General features: G+C 53.5%; 7 protein-coding genes across 7 annotated transcripts; 1 reads left to right on the forward strand and 6 right to left on the reverse strand.

Moving 5' to 3' along the window:
- Positions 1–695: 695 nt before the first annotated feature.
- FA10DRAFT_292593 (hypothetical protein) lies at positions 696–1492 on the reverse strand (the record flags this gene model as incomplete). Its single annotated transcript, XM_025524401.1, has 2 exons — positions 1194–1492; positions 696–1150 (listed from the first exon to the last, which is right to left on the reverse strand). The coding sequence occupies exons 1-2, from the start codon at positions 1477–1479 to the stop codon at positions 696–698; spliced, it is 741 nt and encodes a 246-aa protein (XP_025378986.1). The 5' UTR covers positions 1480–1492.
- Positions 1493–2814: 1322 nt separating this feature from the next.
- FA10DRAFT_259106 (hypothetical protein) lies at positions 2815–3700 on the reverse strand (the record flags this gene model as incomplete). Its single annotated transcript, XM_025519948.1, has 3 exons — positions 2815–3084; positions 3165–3451; positions 3541–3700. The coding sequence occupies 3 exons, from the start codon at positions 3698–3700 to the stop codon at positions 2815–2817; spliced, it is 717 nt and encodes a 238-aa protein (XP_025378987.1).
- A 985-nt stretch (positions 3701–4685) lies between these two features.
- On the reverse strand, positions 4686–6148 carry FA10DRAFT_278517 (hypothetical protein; the record flags this gene model as incomplete). The annotated part of the gene is made up of 4 exons (XM_025523464.1): positions 5579–6148; positions 5477–5505; positions 5284–5436; positions 4686–4748 (listed from the first exon to the last, which is right to left on the reverse strand). The coding sequence occupies exons 1-4, from the start codon at positions 6111–6113 to the stop codon at positions 4686–4688; spliced, it is 780 nt and encodes a 259-aa protein (XP_025378988.1). The 5' UTR covers positions 6114–6148.
- A 568-nt stretch (positions 6149–6716) lies between these two features.
- FA10DRAFT_75444 (hypothetical protein) lies at positions 6717–7807 on the reverse strand. Its single transcript, XM_025525682.1, has one exon. It carries the CDS (start codon positions 7662–7664, stop codon positions 7005–7007), a length of 660 nt encoding a protein of 219 aa, XP_025378989.1. The 5' UTR covers positions 7665–7807; the 3' UTR covers positions 6717–7004.
- A 140-nt stretch (positions 7808–7947) lies between these two features.
- On the reverse strand, positions 7948–8468 carry FA10DRAFT_284714 (14 kDa subunit of cytochrome bd ubiquinol oxidase; the record flags this gene model as incomplete). Its single annotated transcript, XM_025523944.1, has 3 exons — positions 7948–8169; positions 8241–8396; positions 8454–8468. The coding sequence occupies 3 exons, from the start codon at positions 8466–8468 to the stop codon at positions 7948–7950; spliced, it is 393 nt and encodes a 130-aa protein (XP_025378990.1).
- A 345-nt stretch (positions 8469–8813) lies between these two features.
- Positions 8814–10471, forward strand: FA10DRAFT_228150 (FMN-linked oxidoreductase; the record flags this gene model as incomplete). Its single annotated transcript, XM_025518741.1, has 2 exons — positions 8814–10007; positions 10073–10471. 2 exons carry the CDS (start codon positions 8814–8816, stop codon positions 10469–10471), a joined length of 1593 nt encoding a protein of 530 aa, XP_025378991.1.
- An 846-nt stretch (positions 10472–11317) lies between these two features.
- On the reverse strand, positions 11318–13115 carry FA10DRAFT_265633 (hypothetical protein). Its single transcript, XM_025521144.1, has one exon. The coding sequence runs from the start codon at positions 12856–12858 to the stop codon at positions 11527–11529; it is 1332 nt and encodes a 443-aa protein (XP_025378992.1). The 5' UTR covers positions 12859–13115; the 3' UTR covers positions 11318–11526.
- Positions 13116–14684: the final 1569 nt, after the last annotated feature.

Consider the following 14684-nt stretch of genomic DNA (forward strand, 5'->3'; position numbering starts at 1 on the left):
CGTCGGCTGGAAACACAAACGGTGAGTCTGATGTGATTGAGGAAGTCATTCAACTCGAAAGAGAGACGCGTGTACAAGTCGGAAGAAATTTGCCATACTGGCTTATCCAAAATCTAAACTTCATCGTATTCTCAGACCCGAGACCTCTTGCCAGCTACTTGCATCATATACAATGAATGACTACTAACGCTTGTCATGATCGCCTTCCTCAAGTGTCTCGACTTCTTTTGCAAGTACCCCATCAGGGCCCACAGAATAGCTCCGTTTGGGGGACGTGAGAGAGTAGTGCTCAGAGGAGTGCTGAAGGAAGGCCGACGCAGAGCGAATTTCATGTTGAGGCGGCCAGGGAAATCCTTCTTCAGTCGGACGATGAGATTCAGGAGAAACGTGGAATCTGAACGAAGCTTCGCCTTCCTCTGACTCTCGAAGAGGGCCTGAGCTATTGGGAGAGTTATGTGGTGTTGGAGGACATTCTCCAAGGCATCCGCTAGCGCCATCCCCACCTCCATTATTTGCGGAAGCCGACCACTGAAAGGGAATTGGGGCGCTTGTAGACAAGTCTCTTGAGCTTCCAGAATGATCGGCTTCGTATCCTTGAGCTTCGTTCGCTTGATGATCATGTCCTCCATGTTCTGTGGAGGTCAATTCCTGAGCCTCGTTCGCTTGATGATCATGTCCTCCATGTTCTGTGGAGGTCAATTCCTGAGAAGGCATAGGGGGGCTTGTAGACATGTCGCTCGAGCTTCCAGAATGATTGGTTTCGTATCCTTGAGCTTCATTCGCTTGATGATCATGTCCTCCATGTCCGCGTCCTTGACGTCGACGTTCTTGACGTTCGCGCACTTGACGCTCGCGTCCTTGATGCTCGTGTCTTTGATGTTCGCGTCGTTGATGTTCGTGTCGTTGATGTTCACGTCGTTGATGTTCACGTCGTCGACGTTCGCGTCCTTGATGGGTACGTTCCTGACGTCCGCGCAGTTGCCTTTCGCCGTCTTGAGGTCTGACCAGGCCGGAACCAGATGTTTCTGAGGAATGCTGAGGTCCGACCAGGCTGGGACCAGATGTTCCTGAGGGATGTTGAGGTCCAACCAGGCTAGAATCAGATGTTTCTGAGGGATGATGAGTTTGGGCCTTTTCTTTAGCGCAAGTGCTGCAACACGGGAAAAGGCAGTGACAAAGAAGAACTTCCTCACCTTCTTTGTTCTTGGAGGAAAGGCAAGCACCTCGCTTGTGCAGCGCACTGTTGCTCGCCTGGGGCGATGCGCACTTGCTCTCGACGAGAGGCTGCGAGAAGGCCTGACGGGTCGTCAAGAGGACAATGATGAGAATGAGGAGGGGGAGGCTATGGGGCTGCATCTTGTCTCTGTGTCGATACTGAGGGCAGAAAGTGGCTATATATATAGTATCATGAACTTTCCCGGCTGATACGTTGTTGACGAGTCCGTGACCGAGCACCACCGATGGCGAAGATGGCATCATTGTCAGTGGCGCAAAAGAGCTCCTTCTAATCCGTCCGGACGATACGAGCGTCACTTGTCAAAGCTTGACAATGAGCATTGACAAAGAATCACTCAATATAGCCCATATTGGGATTGGGCTTGAGACTACGTCTCGCGAGCCCCTTTCGGTCAAGACAATCGTGTGGTCCTAAGTCGTGACGACATCTGGATGAGGTGACACTTTGTGCCTCATCGTCAAGTTTTTCGAGCTGAACAGGGGAGTCGTATCAGCAACTGATTTTGGTGGCAAAGGGAGCTTTTTCGGTCCGTGACGGACGAGTAAGTCAGTATTGTGACTCTTCAAAGACGTGAATAGAGAGTCAAAACATTACATGTGCTTTTCTCGATACGAGTTGAATGATTGCTCGCACGGTATCGGCTTCGGAACAAAGAGGCCGGCTGCCAGTCGAGTGACGAGCAATGGCCAACGTAAGTTTGTTCGCATCATCCTTCATTGGACGCATAAGCAGCCATCCCCTCCTTTTCAACAAGCTATTGTTCACCTTTCCATCCACCATAGATGTTGTTGAAGGTATTATCTCCACGAAGGCCCTTTTGTCGTCGCCCGCAGGAGAGATCTCCCACCAGGAAGTTCCGCGACGCCGAGCGACTCTGCTACACCGCCTTAATTCGAAATTGGACGGAATTGGATCCGGTTGGATGAGACGGGCGAATGGCTCACCGTTTCTACGGAGCAGTACAACTCCCTTCTATTTCCGTATATTTGTTACCTTGTGCTAACCGCCTTGAGACACGAATTGACCAAATGTTTGTGCAGTCATCAATTATCATCTTTGGGAGCTCTTGATTGGTTTCGTGCTCGACTGACTGACTGACTACCTTATGTCAATGTGGATAGAGACGCGCCCAGCAGCTTCAAGCAAGGCACTTTGCCTAGCGATTGGTACCAATCGCTTGTTGCCCACCAGAGAGTGGGTCTGTTCAGGCATTTCTGCTGCAACGATTCAGTGCATACAGAGCGAAAAGTATCATCTATGGATGCTCATTTCCATCTTTTACGTAGGTATCATCATCAGAGCGCGCATTTCGCGGACCTGAACAGGTCAATCTTCTCCATCACTAAAGGCCATGGTCTAATCCAGTCTTGCCCCGATATTCTCATTGTATACAATTGCAGCTAGACCGAATTTGTCAGGCTCTGCCCGCTCTGCGCCAATGCGAGCGAAGTCAGCTTCAAGGTATCAAGAAAGGCGGCCAGCGTGGGCAGATCGGTGGGAGCTCGAGATTCTTCATTGGGACAACAGCTTGGGTGGTTTGCCTGCTAGTCTAACATCACTTGCCTCATATGCAAAGGTCACTGATGCTTGCCATGATCGCCTCCCTCCAGGTTTCCGGTTCCTTCGTTGATGTACCCATCTGGATCCAAATTATAGCTCAAGTAAGAGGAGTCCGAAGAGGAATGCGAAGAGGAGTGCTCGGAGGAATGCTTGGGGAAGTGCTCAGAGAAGTGCTCAGAGAAGTGCTCAGGGAAGTGCTCAGGGAATCGCTCAGGTGAGGACGACGCAGAGTGAAGGCCATAATCTGAAGGAACGTTGACGTTGAAAGAAATGTCGCTCCTCTCTGACTCTCGAGGAGGGTCAAAGTCAACGAGAGAGTTATTTGGTCCTGGAACAAAGTCGAGAAACAATCCGTGAGCGCCATTACCTCCTCCATGTTCTGTGGAGGTCGATCCCTGCGAGGGAATAGGAGGGCTTGCTGACATATCGCTCGGGCTTCCAGAATGATCGGCTTCGTATCCTTGAGCTTCGTTTCCTTGATGATCATGTCCTCGATCGCGTCCTTGAGGTCGATGTCCTTGACGTTCATGCTCTTGACGTTCGCGTCCTTGCCATTCGCGTGCTTGATGTTCGTGTGCTTGGTATTCGTGTGCTTGGTGTTCGTGTGCTTGGTGTTCGTGTGCTTGATGTTCGTGTCCTTGTTGGCCGAGGTAGCTGGACATAGAAGACTCTGAGAAACGTTCGTTTCGAGCCTTAAGCGCAAGTGCTGCGGAAGAGACAGTGACGAAGAACAAGATGCTTACCATACTTATTCTTGGAGGAAAGGCAAGCACCTCGCTTGTGCAGCGCACCGTCGCTCGCCTGGGCCGAAGCGCACTTGCTCCTGGCCAGAGGCTGAGAGAAGCCCTGACGGGTCGTCAAGAGGACAATGATGACAAAGAGGAGGAGGCTATGGGACTGCATCTTGTCTCTGTGTCGATAATGGGGATAGAAGAGTGGCTATATATATACCATCATGGCCATTCCAGGCCAACATGTTTTGCACGGGTCCTTGACCGAGCAACACCGATGTCTGAGGCAGTATCTATCTCATTGGCGCACAAAAACCCCAATTTGAGCCGTTCGGACGGTACAAGGCGCCACTTGTCAATGTCTGACAATGGATCGCTCGGATCCAGGCCATTCCATGGGCTTGGGCTTGAGTCTTCACCTTGCGAGCCCTTCTCGATCGAGACTACACTTGTGGGCAAGTCGGAACAGCATCTGGGCCAGGTGACTTTTCTTAGCAGCCTCGTTGTCAAATATAGCGAGCTGGATAAAGGAAGCGGATCAACGACCGATTCTTGCAAAGGAGCTGTCTCGGTCTGTTGCGGACGACTAAGTCAATGTTGTGACTCCTCAGAGACGTAAACATAATAGGCGCTTTTCTCAACTCGGTGAAAGGACTAAGGTGTACGCTCGTACTCCAGCGACTTCGGAACAAGGAGGCCGACCGCCAGTCGAGCACCATGCAATGGCTTTCAAAAGGGTTTTCGCATCATTCTCCAAAGGACTCATAAGCAGCCGACATTCTATGAACAAGCTATTGTGAAGCTTCCTCGTCACCCTCTTTCCACCGATTTTGAAAATGTTGTTGAAGGTGTTATTTCCATACAGACGCCCTTTGTCGTAGCCCGCAGGAGGGAGCTGTCCAACGCCAATCGACTCTGTTACATCAACTCTGGTGGGACCTGGACGGAAGTGGATCCGATTGGACAAGAAGGGCGAATAGCTTTATCTTTCTGACGGATCGGTACAGATTTCTCTTACGCCTGTACTTGTTCTTTTTGTGGGAGCCGCCCCGAAACACGAGCTGACAAAATATCTGTACGACGAAGAGAAGAGAGAAGATACAGGAAAAACGACTCGTTTTTACAGTATAGGCAGGCGTCGTGCTGTGACGCCTGGCTTATCTCTGGGATTCGTGCTTGAAGGCCCAGTTGAGCGCCAGCTTGAGGTCGCCCTGAGCTTGCTGCGCTGCGCAGCAGTCAATGGCGTGCTCTGGACCTCCGGCACGGCGAGTAAGACCGAGAAAGAGGGCCGAGTAAACAAGGGAAGTGGAAGTAAACACGGGTACGAGAAATAAAGAAGGGCGAGCGAAAAATATGGAGTACACAGGGCTCAGACATCGTGCAATGCGTCGGCGTCAAATTCCACCTCGATCCCATAACAAGCGACGGCTGAATGCTGCACCTGATTAGCTAAACCAGACAGCGCAATGTTGTGCCTGCACGGCCCCGCTCGGCTGGCCTGACGAGCGATCGATAAATTCGCACTCATGCCTGGATGTCTTCGCTGGAGGCGTCAGCGTCATATGCTGGCTGAGACTCGAAAAAATTCGCAATTTGGTTGAAGATTCTTACTTCGAAGAGCATATGAGGTTATGTGAAGTGGGACGACAAGGGAAAGGGAGGGCAACCAAGGACTTCGAGATCCTGTGTCAGGGAATTTGCACTGTGCCTCTTTATAGGGTCGTCCCCTGGGATTCGGAAGATTTACTCTCTTACTCTTGACGGGGGGAGAAGCTGCGCTTCAAAAGGATTATCGGGCCCCTTGAAAATGATCGTGGCCCTGACCGTGACCTTGGACATGGCCTCGGGTCTGAGGTTGGGCCTGAAGATGAGGTAAGAGTAGGTTCTCATCGGAACCCGATATGCGGACTTTGACGTTCTTTGCAGCGTCAATGAGCATGTGCTTTACATTGGGAACATCTTCGATCCGAAGTATACCTTGAGCGAGCCAGTGTCAGCAGTGTCCTAGAGAAGCACAAGTCGAGAGAGCAGATTTCGAATCACAACTCACTGTTGCGGTGAGGCTTCTCCTCCTCTGCTTTCTCCTCTGTTCGGCCACTGCTGCTGCCACCCCACATGGACTTAAGCGGGCTTCGGCGTTCGAGTGACTCCTTTCCTCTGTCCGTCGAGCGATGTTGCCTGCGAGTGGTCGTAGGTTTCGGACTTAGGGGGTTGGACCCCAATGTTTCATCGTCGTCGTCTTCGTCATCGACGACGGTCGGTTCCTGCTTATGTTTGGAGGCTTGATCGCAGAAGCTCAGGGCCTGAAAGCTACTGGCTACCTTATCCCAGATGGATGGCTCGGGAGGTGGCATCAGATCCTGAAGATTGTGCTTCTTTTCAGTGCGAGGAATGCCAGTCTTCTTGCTAGAGTGCGGAGCTGGAGCCGTGGAAGAGCTGCCACCGTCCTGAAGAGCCGAGTCCGACAATGCACAGAGATCATCAGAGTTGCCGTGGAGGCAGCCGCGGAAGAATTTGGGGAGGACGCAGAAGGCTTGCATCGCGAAGACCGAGCAGACGACCAGCGTCCACACAAACAGCTTCATGGCGGTCGAATATTCCCCGCAAGAGGGGAGACAAAAGAAACGGGTAGAGGGATGGAAGGGTCCGTGGGGGGAATTGAGTCATCCACCCTGCTACTTATAGGTCCATTCGCATCAAATAGGCGTGCTTTATTTGCCAAAGACTGTTCAACTTATCCAAAAGAAGTAGGCACTGCATTCGTGGAAGGCGAATTGGTGAGGCACACTTTAAGCAGGCCTGCGAAAGCTTTACCTCTCTCTGGCACGCCCTCGGACATTTAGAGGCATCACTTCTCCGGCTTCGCCTCGGTCACGCCCTCGGTCAAACATCATGCCAAGCCCACTCCAAAACATTGCCAACTCCAGAGCAAGAACAGAAGGGGACAAGGGTCACTCGGTGCGAAGTCATCGTCAAGGCATCAATGAAAGGGCTAGTGTGGATTCGCAAGCTTGAAGGTGAGAGGCTGTGGCAGGTCGGCTGCATCAGACAGCTCGAAGCTGGGCTCGGACGTCCCGTTTCGCCGGCCTGACAAATGATCAATGGGGCGACGCTCCTGCCTGGTCCCTTAGCTGGAGGTGGCGTCATAAGCTGGCTAGAACTCTCACGCATTCTTGAGTGAATTGTATCTTTTTCATGGCATAACAAGATTGTATGAAGTGGATCGCAAGGCAGGAGGGTGAACAAAGGACCAAAAAATGATGCCGTATGGCCCTGGAACCCCTTAGTCGCTTCTGATCAGAAGTTGCTTTCAATCGGTGTTGGCTCCAGATTCCTGAATAAGGTCTTGATAAGAAACCGGACCGAGACTTGGATGCATGTTAGGGCCCGGATGAGTCATGTGAGCACCAGCAGTAGCGCAAGCGACAGCGAGTTCTGTCTTAGTAGTAGAAGGAGGACATTCTAAAGCAACGCCTTTACATAGTAGTCAGCTTTGACCTATCGAAAGAGAGACATACGGAGAGCACATTCATCTGCGACTCACCGGACTTGCTGCGACTCTTCTCTGACTCTCCGTTCTTACTTTGCCCATCCTTTCCACTGAGCTTGGAGAGGATCATGCCGCGGCGATTGAGCGTCGAAGATCCCTCACGTCTAGAGCGAGACGGGCTACGAGTCGTACCAGCCTCCCGTGTTCCAGACCGCTGTTGCTGTTGTTCAGCACCTGTGTTGTTGTCATCGGTGTCGGGCTCTCTCAAATGAGTTAAGTGCAGGGGCTGAACATCATCTTGCTCTGCGGCATGGCCATCAGAAGGGCCAGGGGTAGTCGACTTGTCGAGATTGAGCAGATTGTGCTCTCTTGGGCTACGATGAAGGCCACTTCCCCCAGGAGAGCTCAGCGATAAACTTGTAGAAGGGTTGTTGTCAGTCTCCAGAGGGGGGGAAGGCGTATGATGGACGCTGTCAGAGAGATTGATGGGGAGGCCCGGGAGTGAGAAGACTTGCGTCACGGAGACCGAGCAGACGACCAGCGTCCACACAAACAGCTTCATGGCGGGGAGGTTTTTGCCAGAGGGGAGGCAAAAATGACGGTCGAGGGACGGAGGGACAGGGAAAACTGAGTCAGAAAGCTTCATATATATATGTCTTTCCCATTCCAAAGGCGTGCTTGTCTGCACTCTCCCAGGCCATGACTGTTCGGAACAGTCCGAGAAAAGCAGGGGTCCAGTCGAGGGAAAGGCGAACTGCAAACGCCCATACCTCAACAGGCCTACGGACTTTTTCGGCCCGTCCTCGGGACATTTAGAAACATCATCTTACCAGCGCTTCTTAGGTCATGCCCTCGGAAAAAGTTCCATAGCACCCTCACTCCATAACATTGCCAAAGCTCCGACCAAAGAGAGAGAAGACAAAGGCCACTCAATGACCACCCTTCTTGTCGACCTTGACCGTGTCCCAAGCGGCGCGCTCCTCCGCCTCCTTTTGAACTTCCTCGATCAGGGGCGTGAGATAGCGGGTGTCCTCCTCGGGCTTAAGCCACTGCTCCTTCGGCAGCTCGCGGTGGAGTACGGAGAGATGAATAGCTTGTTTGAGACGGAAGGCGCGGTCATAGGCCTCGCGCGAGTCGAGACGACCGAGGGCCTGTTTACGAGTCAGCACTGTGAGCATGGCAGTGTGCGTGACAGACCGAGGCGATACAGATGAACTCCTACCTTCTGGACTGACTCCCTCTCCTCCATGACCAGGTCGTCGTACCGGAGGCCCATCTGGCGATGCCCCGCGGCGCGAGCGTAGGCATTGGCCACGGGGCGAATCAGACGCGAGAGCGCGGGCGACGCCTTGATGTACTTTGCCAGCGACAGTCCCTCCTGTAGTGTACAGTCAGCCACACAAGCAAAGGACGGCGAAGATGGCGTGATACTCACCAGAGCGGTAGCCATCGTGGGTGTTGTTGATTGTTGTCAGGCAGGACGATGCGTGAGAAGCAGATGTGCAAACCGAGTCGAGCCGACGGAGGGCGTTCGGCCGACGATGACAAAGCACGTGTCCAATCAGGACTGTGCGATTTGACCTTTCTCAGTGTGTCTTTCCTTTTTTTTTTTGTTATTTTTTTCTCAGAAGACCGATAGCTTCTCGGAGACAAGTCAGAGGTCACCATTCTTCGCGTTGCGCTGTGGCCGTCGAGCGGCGCGAGCAGATTATTGTCGCGCGTCATGCCGACTAGTTCTTTTGCTCAGCAGGCTTCCGCCATGAACTCGTCCTCGTCCTCTACGTCAGGGCCAGCGATGAGTTCTTCGTCTTCGTCTTCGTCTTCAGGAGCTCGACGGAGAACTGACGACCTGTCGACATCGCCCATCCTCGATCTCGAGTCGTTTCCTCCCACCGGCACGCCGAAACACGAGAAGCTTGGGAGCTATGACTTTTACCGCTCTATCGGCTCGCCTCGTTATGTTGTTGCGCCCATGGTCGACCAATCTGAGCTGGCATGGCGGATCTTGTCGAGACGGCATGGTGCAGACCTCGTCTACACGCCAATGATCCATTCTAAGATGTACATGGAGCACAAGAAGGCGAGGATTGGCTTCTTCGACAAGGCGACCGGTGAAGAGGGTTGCGCGAAATTTGAGCTCTTGAAGGCTGAAAAGGGCAAGGGAAGGGAAGAGGTGGCCGACGTGGGAGTGGATACGGACCGGCCGCTGTTTGCACAGTTCTGCGGAAATGACCCCGACACCCTCCTTGCGGCGGCAAAGAGCATCCAGCAGCACTGTGACGCCGTTGATTTGAACCTGGGCTGCCCGCAGGGGATCGCCAAGCGTGGAAACTATGGCGCCTTTCTCCAGTCCGACTGGCACCTCATCTTCCGCCTCATCAACGCGCTGCACCTCGAGCTCAAGGTCCCCGTCACAGCAAAGATGCGCGTCTTCACCGATCTTGATCGTACAGTGGCTTATGCGAGGATGCTCGAGAGGGCGGGCGCGCAGATCATCACAGTACATGGCCGGACCCGAGAGATGAAAGGCCAACTGTCGGGCTTGGCCGACTGGGACAAGATCCGAGCAGTCAAAGAGGCCGTCAAGGTGCCAGTCTTCGCAAATGGTAACATCCTCTTCCGCCAGGACGTGACAAGAGCGCTCGAAAGGACGGGAGCCGACGGTGTCATGAGCGCAGAGGGCAACCTCTACAACCCCTGTGTCTTCCATGAGCCGAGCACCGACGATCCTCTATACCCACTGGCGCCCATCTACCCCTTTCCGGATCTAATCATGCTCTGCAACGAGTACCTGGACATTGTGGCCTCGCTCAAGACCAAGACCTCGGCGACGTCTGTGAAGGGCCACATGTTTAAATTGACTCGGCCGGCACTCGAGGTGCATCCGGACCTTCGGCGGGTCTTTGGACCGGCCAGGCTCGAGGGCAGCGGGGAAGAAGGCGTGAGGCAGTATCGCGAAGCTGTGGCAGAACTCTCACGTCGCTTAGAGGTACGTTCGTTGTGTTTGAGGGCCAAGTCGGATGAGCTGCTGCTAAAATACTCTTGAGCAATCAGGCTGATCGGAGGGATGAGCGATACACTTCGCGGCTGCTAAAGGCCGCAGTGCCACTCGACGACTATTCTTCGGCAGACGCGATCATCACCGCTAACACAGCTCCTTACGTCTACGTTCCTCACTGGCTGGCTCAGCCGTACTTTCGGCCAAACGGGCCGCCGAAGCTTGCAGGCGAGGGCAAGCGAAAGAGTGCTGAGACAAGGGGGGAAGAAGCGACGACGGAAAGCGGGCGGAGCAGTGCGATGGGAACGGACACGAGCCGCGAGGAAGGGCAGGAAGAGGAAGGCGTTGTCAAGATCAGAGATGAACAGACGCGCGGCGAAAGAAGCCTCCTCTCCCAGGAAAGCGGGGACGCTGGTGAGGGAGAAGGATCTCGCAAAAAACTTCGAGTGGGTTGAAGTAGCAAGTCATGTACTGTTGCCCTTTCAATAATCTCAATGTTCCCCAATCCCCTCTTTTCTTTCTTGCTAGACCGCTCTCGAAGAAGCCCAAACGCTCAAGGCCATGGCCAACTCATGCTTTGCAAAGGCCGACTACGACGGTGCGATTGTCCATTACAATGACGCCTTGGCGCGATTACCGCCGAGAGAAGCCTTGCGCCTCGACGAGGAGCGCGACGCGAGTGATGCGGACGAAGCGGATGTCAAGGGCAAGGCGAGGCAGGTGGAAGATGAGGATGACAACAACGACGATGACGAAGAGGCTGAGAACGAGATAAAGACGCTTCGGGCCATCATCCACGCCAATGTGGCAGCGTGCCGCATGAAGCTGGAATCGTGGCAGGAGGCCGTGGAGGCGTGCAATCAGTCTCTTCTCGATGACAAAGACTACATCAAGGCACTTCATCGGAGGGCACAGTCCAACGAGAAGCTGGGAACATGGACAAGCCTCACTTCGGCCCAAGAAGGTAGGTCACCACATCGTCTTTCTCTTCGTCCGTGCTCTTCCGCTAATCCAGAACTGCAAGACTACAAACGCATCCTCGCCCTGCCCAACCACCCGCCCTCACTTCGGCCCAGCCTTCTCGAAGCCCTTGCCCGCCTTCCTGGCGAGATCGAAACGGTGGCGGCGCGAGAAAAGGAGGAAATGATGTCCAAGCTCAAGGGCGTAGGCGACAGCGTTCTAGGCTGGTTCGGCTTGAGCACTGACAATTTCCAGATGAAGAAGGGCCAAGATGGCGGCTACAGTCTCAACTTTGTCAGATGAATGAATGCACTCCTGATCTTGTCGCACGATTGCTGAGTTTTTGTCTTTCGATGTGTCTTGGATTGCATAACTTTCTTGATCTTCAAGGAGAGAAAGGTTGGAGGTACGCAAAGTGGTATGTACACTATGATGATGTAAGGCGAGGACGAGCGGAAAAGGAAAAGAAACGTACGTGGGAAGGGGGGAGAGCGGGGGAGGTGAAGAAATATGATACAATTGCCCTTCTCTGATTCTCACTCGCTTTCATCTACTGAGGAGGCTTGCGGGAGTTGGCGAGGAGGCGAGGGTAAGCTGCCATGAGCTGGGCGTGGTCGGCGCCATTGGTAGACTGCGAGTGCTGGCCCCGGCGATGGGCGGCAGAAGCCTCGACGTCGTCGTCTGCGTGGTGGTCACTCGCATTGGAGCTACCAGCGCTGCTGCCGTTCCGACTACCGTTGTTGATGTCACTCGATGTCTGAGGAAGGCTGGCGCCACTCTGGAAGGGATGGCCAACGAGGTGGTTCGGCAAGACATCGACATCGACACGACGCGACTGCTCAATGTGGACCGTGTTCTGGCTCAGCGTCTGGCTCTTCTCGAGATCCTCGCTTGACGTCGCAGAGTTGGGCGAGCGGTGGTCGCTTCCCAGCTTCATGTTCGTAGCGCCGAGGTCAATGACGCCGGACTTGCGCTTGGTCGAAAAGTTGCCCGAGGTTGGCGAGGAGGTGTTGCCGCTCCGGAAGAAGCTGGCAATCTTGTTGCCCGTGCCGCTCGAGAGCTGGGACGACGTGACGCCCGAATTGGTCCTAGGGGTAGCCTCCTCAGCGAGCATGACATAGAGACGAGTGCTGGCAATTGTGCAGATAGACGATTGAGGGACGGCCATCGAGAGCGACATTGTGGGCGAAAGCTGAAGCGCGGTAAGGATGGTAACGACGAGGTTGGCGAGTAGCGTCAGGACAAAGTAGATAAGGCCGTGTCGAATGAGGATTTCACCGATGCGCGAGCCGCCACTCATGCGCACGATGCCAACCGTGGTAAGAACGAGGACGACAAAGTCGAAAACAATTGTGATGACATATTTGACCCAGTAGGTGGATTTGACGCCAGCCCATGCGCAGGCACCCTCTCCCCATGATGACGCGCCGGGAGTCCACTGTCCTTGGATGGCCGTTACGCCCTCCATCCAAGCGGCAACGAGGCCTGCAGCGAAGACACAAATAATTGTCGTCACGACGGTGCGAGCGGTTCCATTGTACACGCACACCGTTCGGCAAGCAAGGAGAAGGCTGCAGCTGATGACGACGGCCCCCATGAGGAATTCGAGGACGTCAAAAGCAGCCTGGCAGTTCATCTTCTTGGTGCCGAAGACGACGACGAAGTTGATGACCATGTAGGCAATGAAGAGGATCTTGCAACCGAAGAAAGCCAGTTGCGGCCAACGTCGCTGGCGCTTGCCCGTCAGGATGGACCAGTCGAACGGCGCTTGAAGGACGAAGTCATAGAGGGTGGCACCAGCGAAGAGCCAGCTGATAGTTTGGGCCACTTGCGTGCACTTGGCCGTGATCTCGGGATCATTCCAGTAGGCGTGGTCAACCATCTTGGAGAGCGAAGGGTTGTAGGGAGGAAGGGGAGAGAGAAATCCTGGACAGGGGGAGAGGAGAGAAGAGGTGTAGAAGGGGGGAAGAGAGTTTAGGAGGACTGTTGATGGGAGCGACGGGGCCTGAGGTCTTTATGAACCTTTGCGATGCTACCCCACCAACCTAATCAATTCACCGTGGACAAGTCGCCACGGTCAAGACTGTAGGGCATTTGGCCACAGCGGCATCTGGAGCCTCTCCCGGACTTTCATTGAGACGCAGGGAGGTCGGAAGGTGATTCAGCTCGACAGATTGCCTTTGACCGGACTAAGAAAGAAACAACTAGTACGTAGTCCCGGCATTGAGACGCACGCACGATCTGCAGCCAAGTCAGGAAGATAGGCTGCAGTGCCAGGCCAATCTGCAGTAAGCGGCTCGGGATCCCCTGTGATTGACTTGTCAAACGACGCAGCAGTACGTTAGCTAGTACGTAGTGCGTAGCGGTGTTGGTAACAATCTAGGGGTTGACCGGCATATATTGTAGCAGAAGTGTAGCTAGTAGTATATCCTGTATAGACCGAATCTATCGATCTCGGACTGGACGTGCACGACGAGCTGGACGTGCGCGACGAAAGCGCACCTGTCGTGGGAAAGCAACTACGAGCTTTCTTTCGTGCATGCGTCGATCCTTGCCTCTCGCACAGTGCCACCGGTCTAGGAGATATCCCGCATCGTTGCGGGAGTTTTCAACGATAGGCAAGCATTCAGCTAGCACCTTGCCAATGACGGAGCTCGGCAAGCAGGTGTGCTTCGTCACTATGAATAATTTGAACCTAAAAAGGTTAGCTGTCACCAGAGGAAGGAAGATTCACACGACCAAGATGCAGGGCGGCAGCAGGCCAGAGGGTCAGCTTGTGGTGGTAGGTAGTAGTGCATACTGGCTTGCATGTTTTTACTGATTGAGCGAGAAGCTTGAGTCGGAACGGTGGGTAGGATGTGGTGCAGTGTAGTACGGGGACTTCACGAATCAAGATAGAGTTGGTGCAAGGGCAAGAAGGTTTGTGATGTTAATTTCATGAATTTGGCTCATTTGTGTAAATTTTCTGCACAACCAATGGAGAAATTAGCCGACTTTTTGTGCAAGGAGTTGTCCGCTAGGGGGAATTTCGCGGGAAGAAACAAGCAAGGGATTCTGGGCGAAGTACCCTTCTTAACACGCGAGTGTTTTGCTTTCCCACGTGATGGTGATGACGACAATCCTTCGAGGTGGGGCCCAGAGGAGCTTTTCATCTAAATGTTAGTCCGGGGAGCGTTACCGTCGTCATTCACTAATGCCCGTAGTGTCGATGCTGCCGTCTAAGCCAGCCCGATCTCAACAGAAATCGAAAGATGTAATAGCACGCAGCATTTGGTAGACATGACGTCTTCTTCGTTCCTACGTCGTTCAAGTATTTGCAATCGACAAAGTGAGGATTGACTCCCTCGAACGTTGAGCCCGAGGGTGAGCAGAGAAGGCCGAGGAAAGCAAAATTAATCTAGCTTGCAATCAACTAAGAACGATAAGGTTGGTGAGATGCTGATCAGAGGGGAAAAACAATCGAGGACAGTCACTTGCGCAAGAGGAGAGGAGGTAGAGAGGCGAAGTGCACGGACGCCGCTCTAAAGAAGTTGCTGTGGGGGTCTAACACACATAGGTGAAGATGCCCAAGATGCCATTTGGATCTAGAAACGATCCGAGATCGAATAGGCTAGATTTTAGCGTAGTAGTATGACCGATTCAAGACGCATTGGCCGGGAAGGGCATACAGCAAGCTTCCAAGCGCTTCACCTTGTCTGAGATTTGCTC

Source organism: Acaromyces ingoldii (assembly GCF_003144295.1).
Source record: "Acaromyces ingoldii strain MCA 4198 unplaced genomic scaffold FA10scaffold_2, whole genome shotgun sequence".
Taxonomy (NCBI): domain Eukaryota; kingdom Fungi; phylum Basidiomycota; class Exobasidiomycetes; order Exobasidiales; family Cryptobasidiaceae; genus Acaromyces; species Acaromyces ingoldii.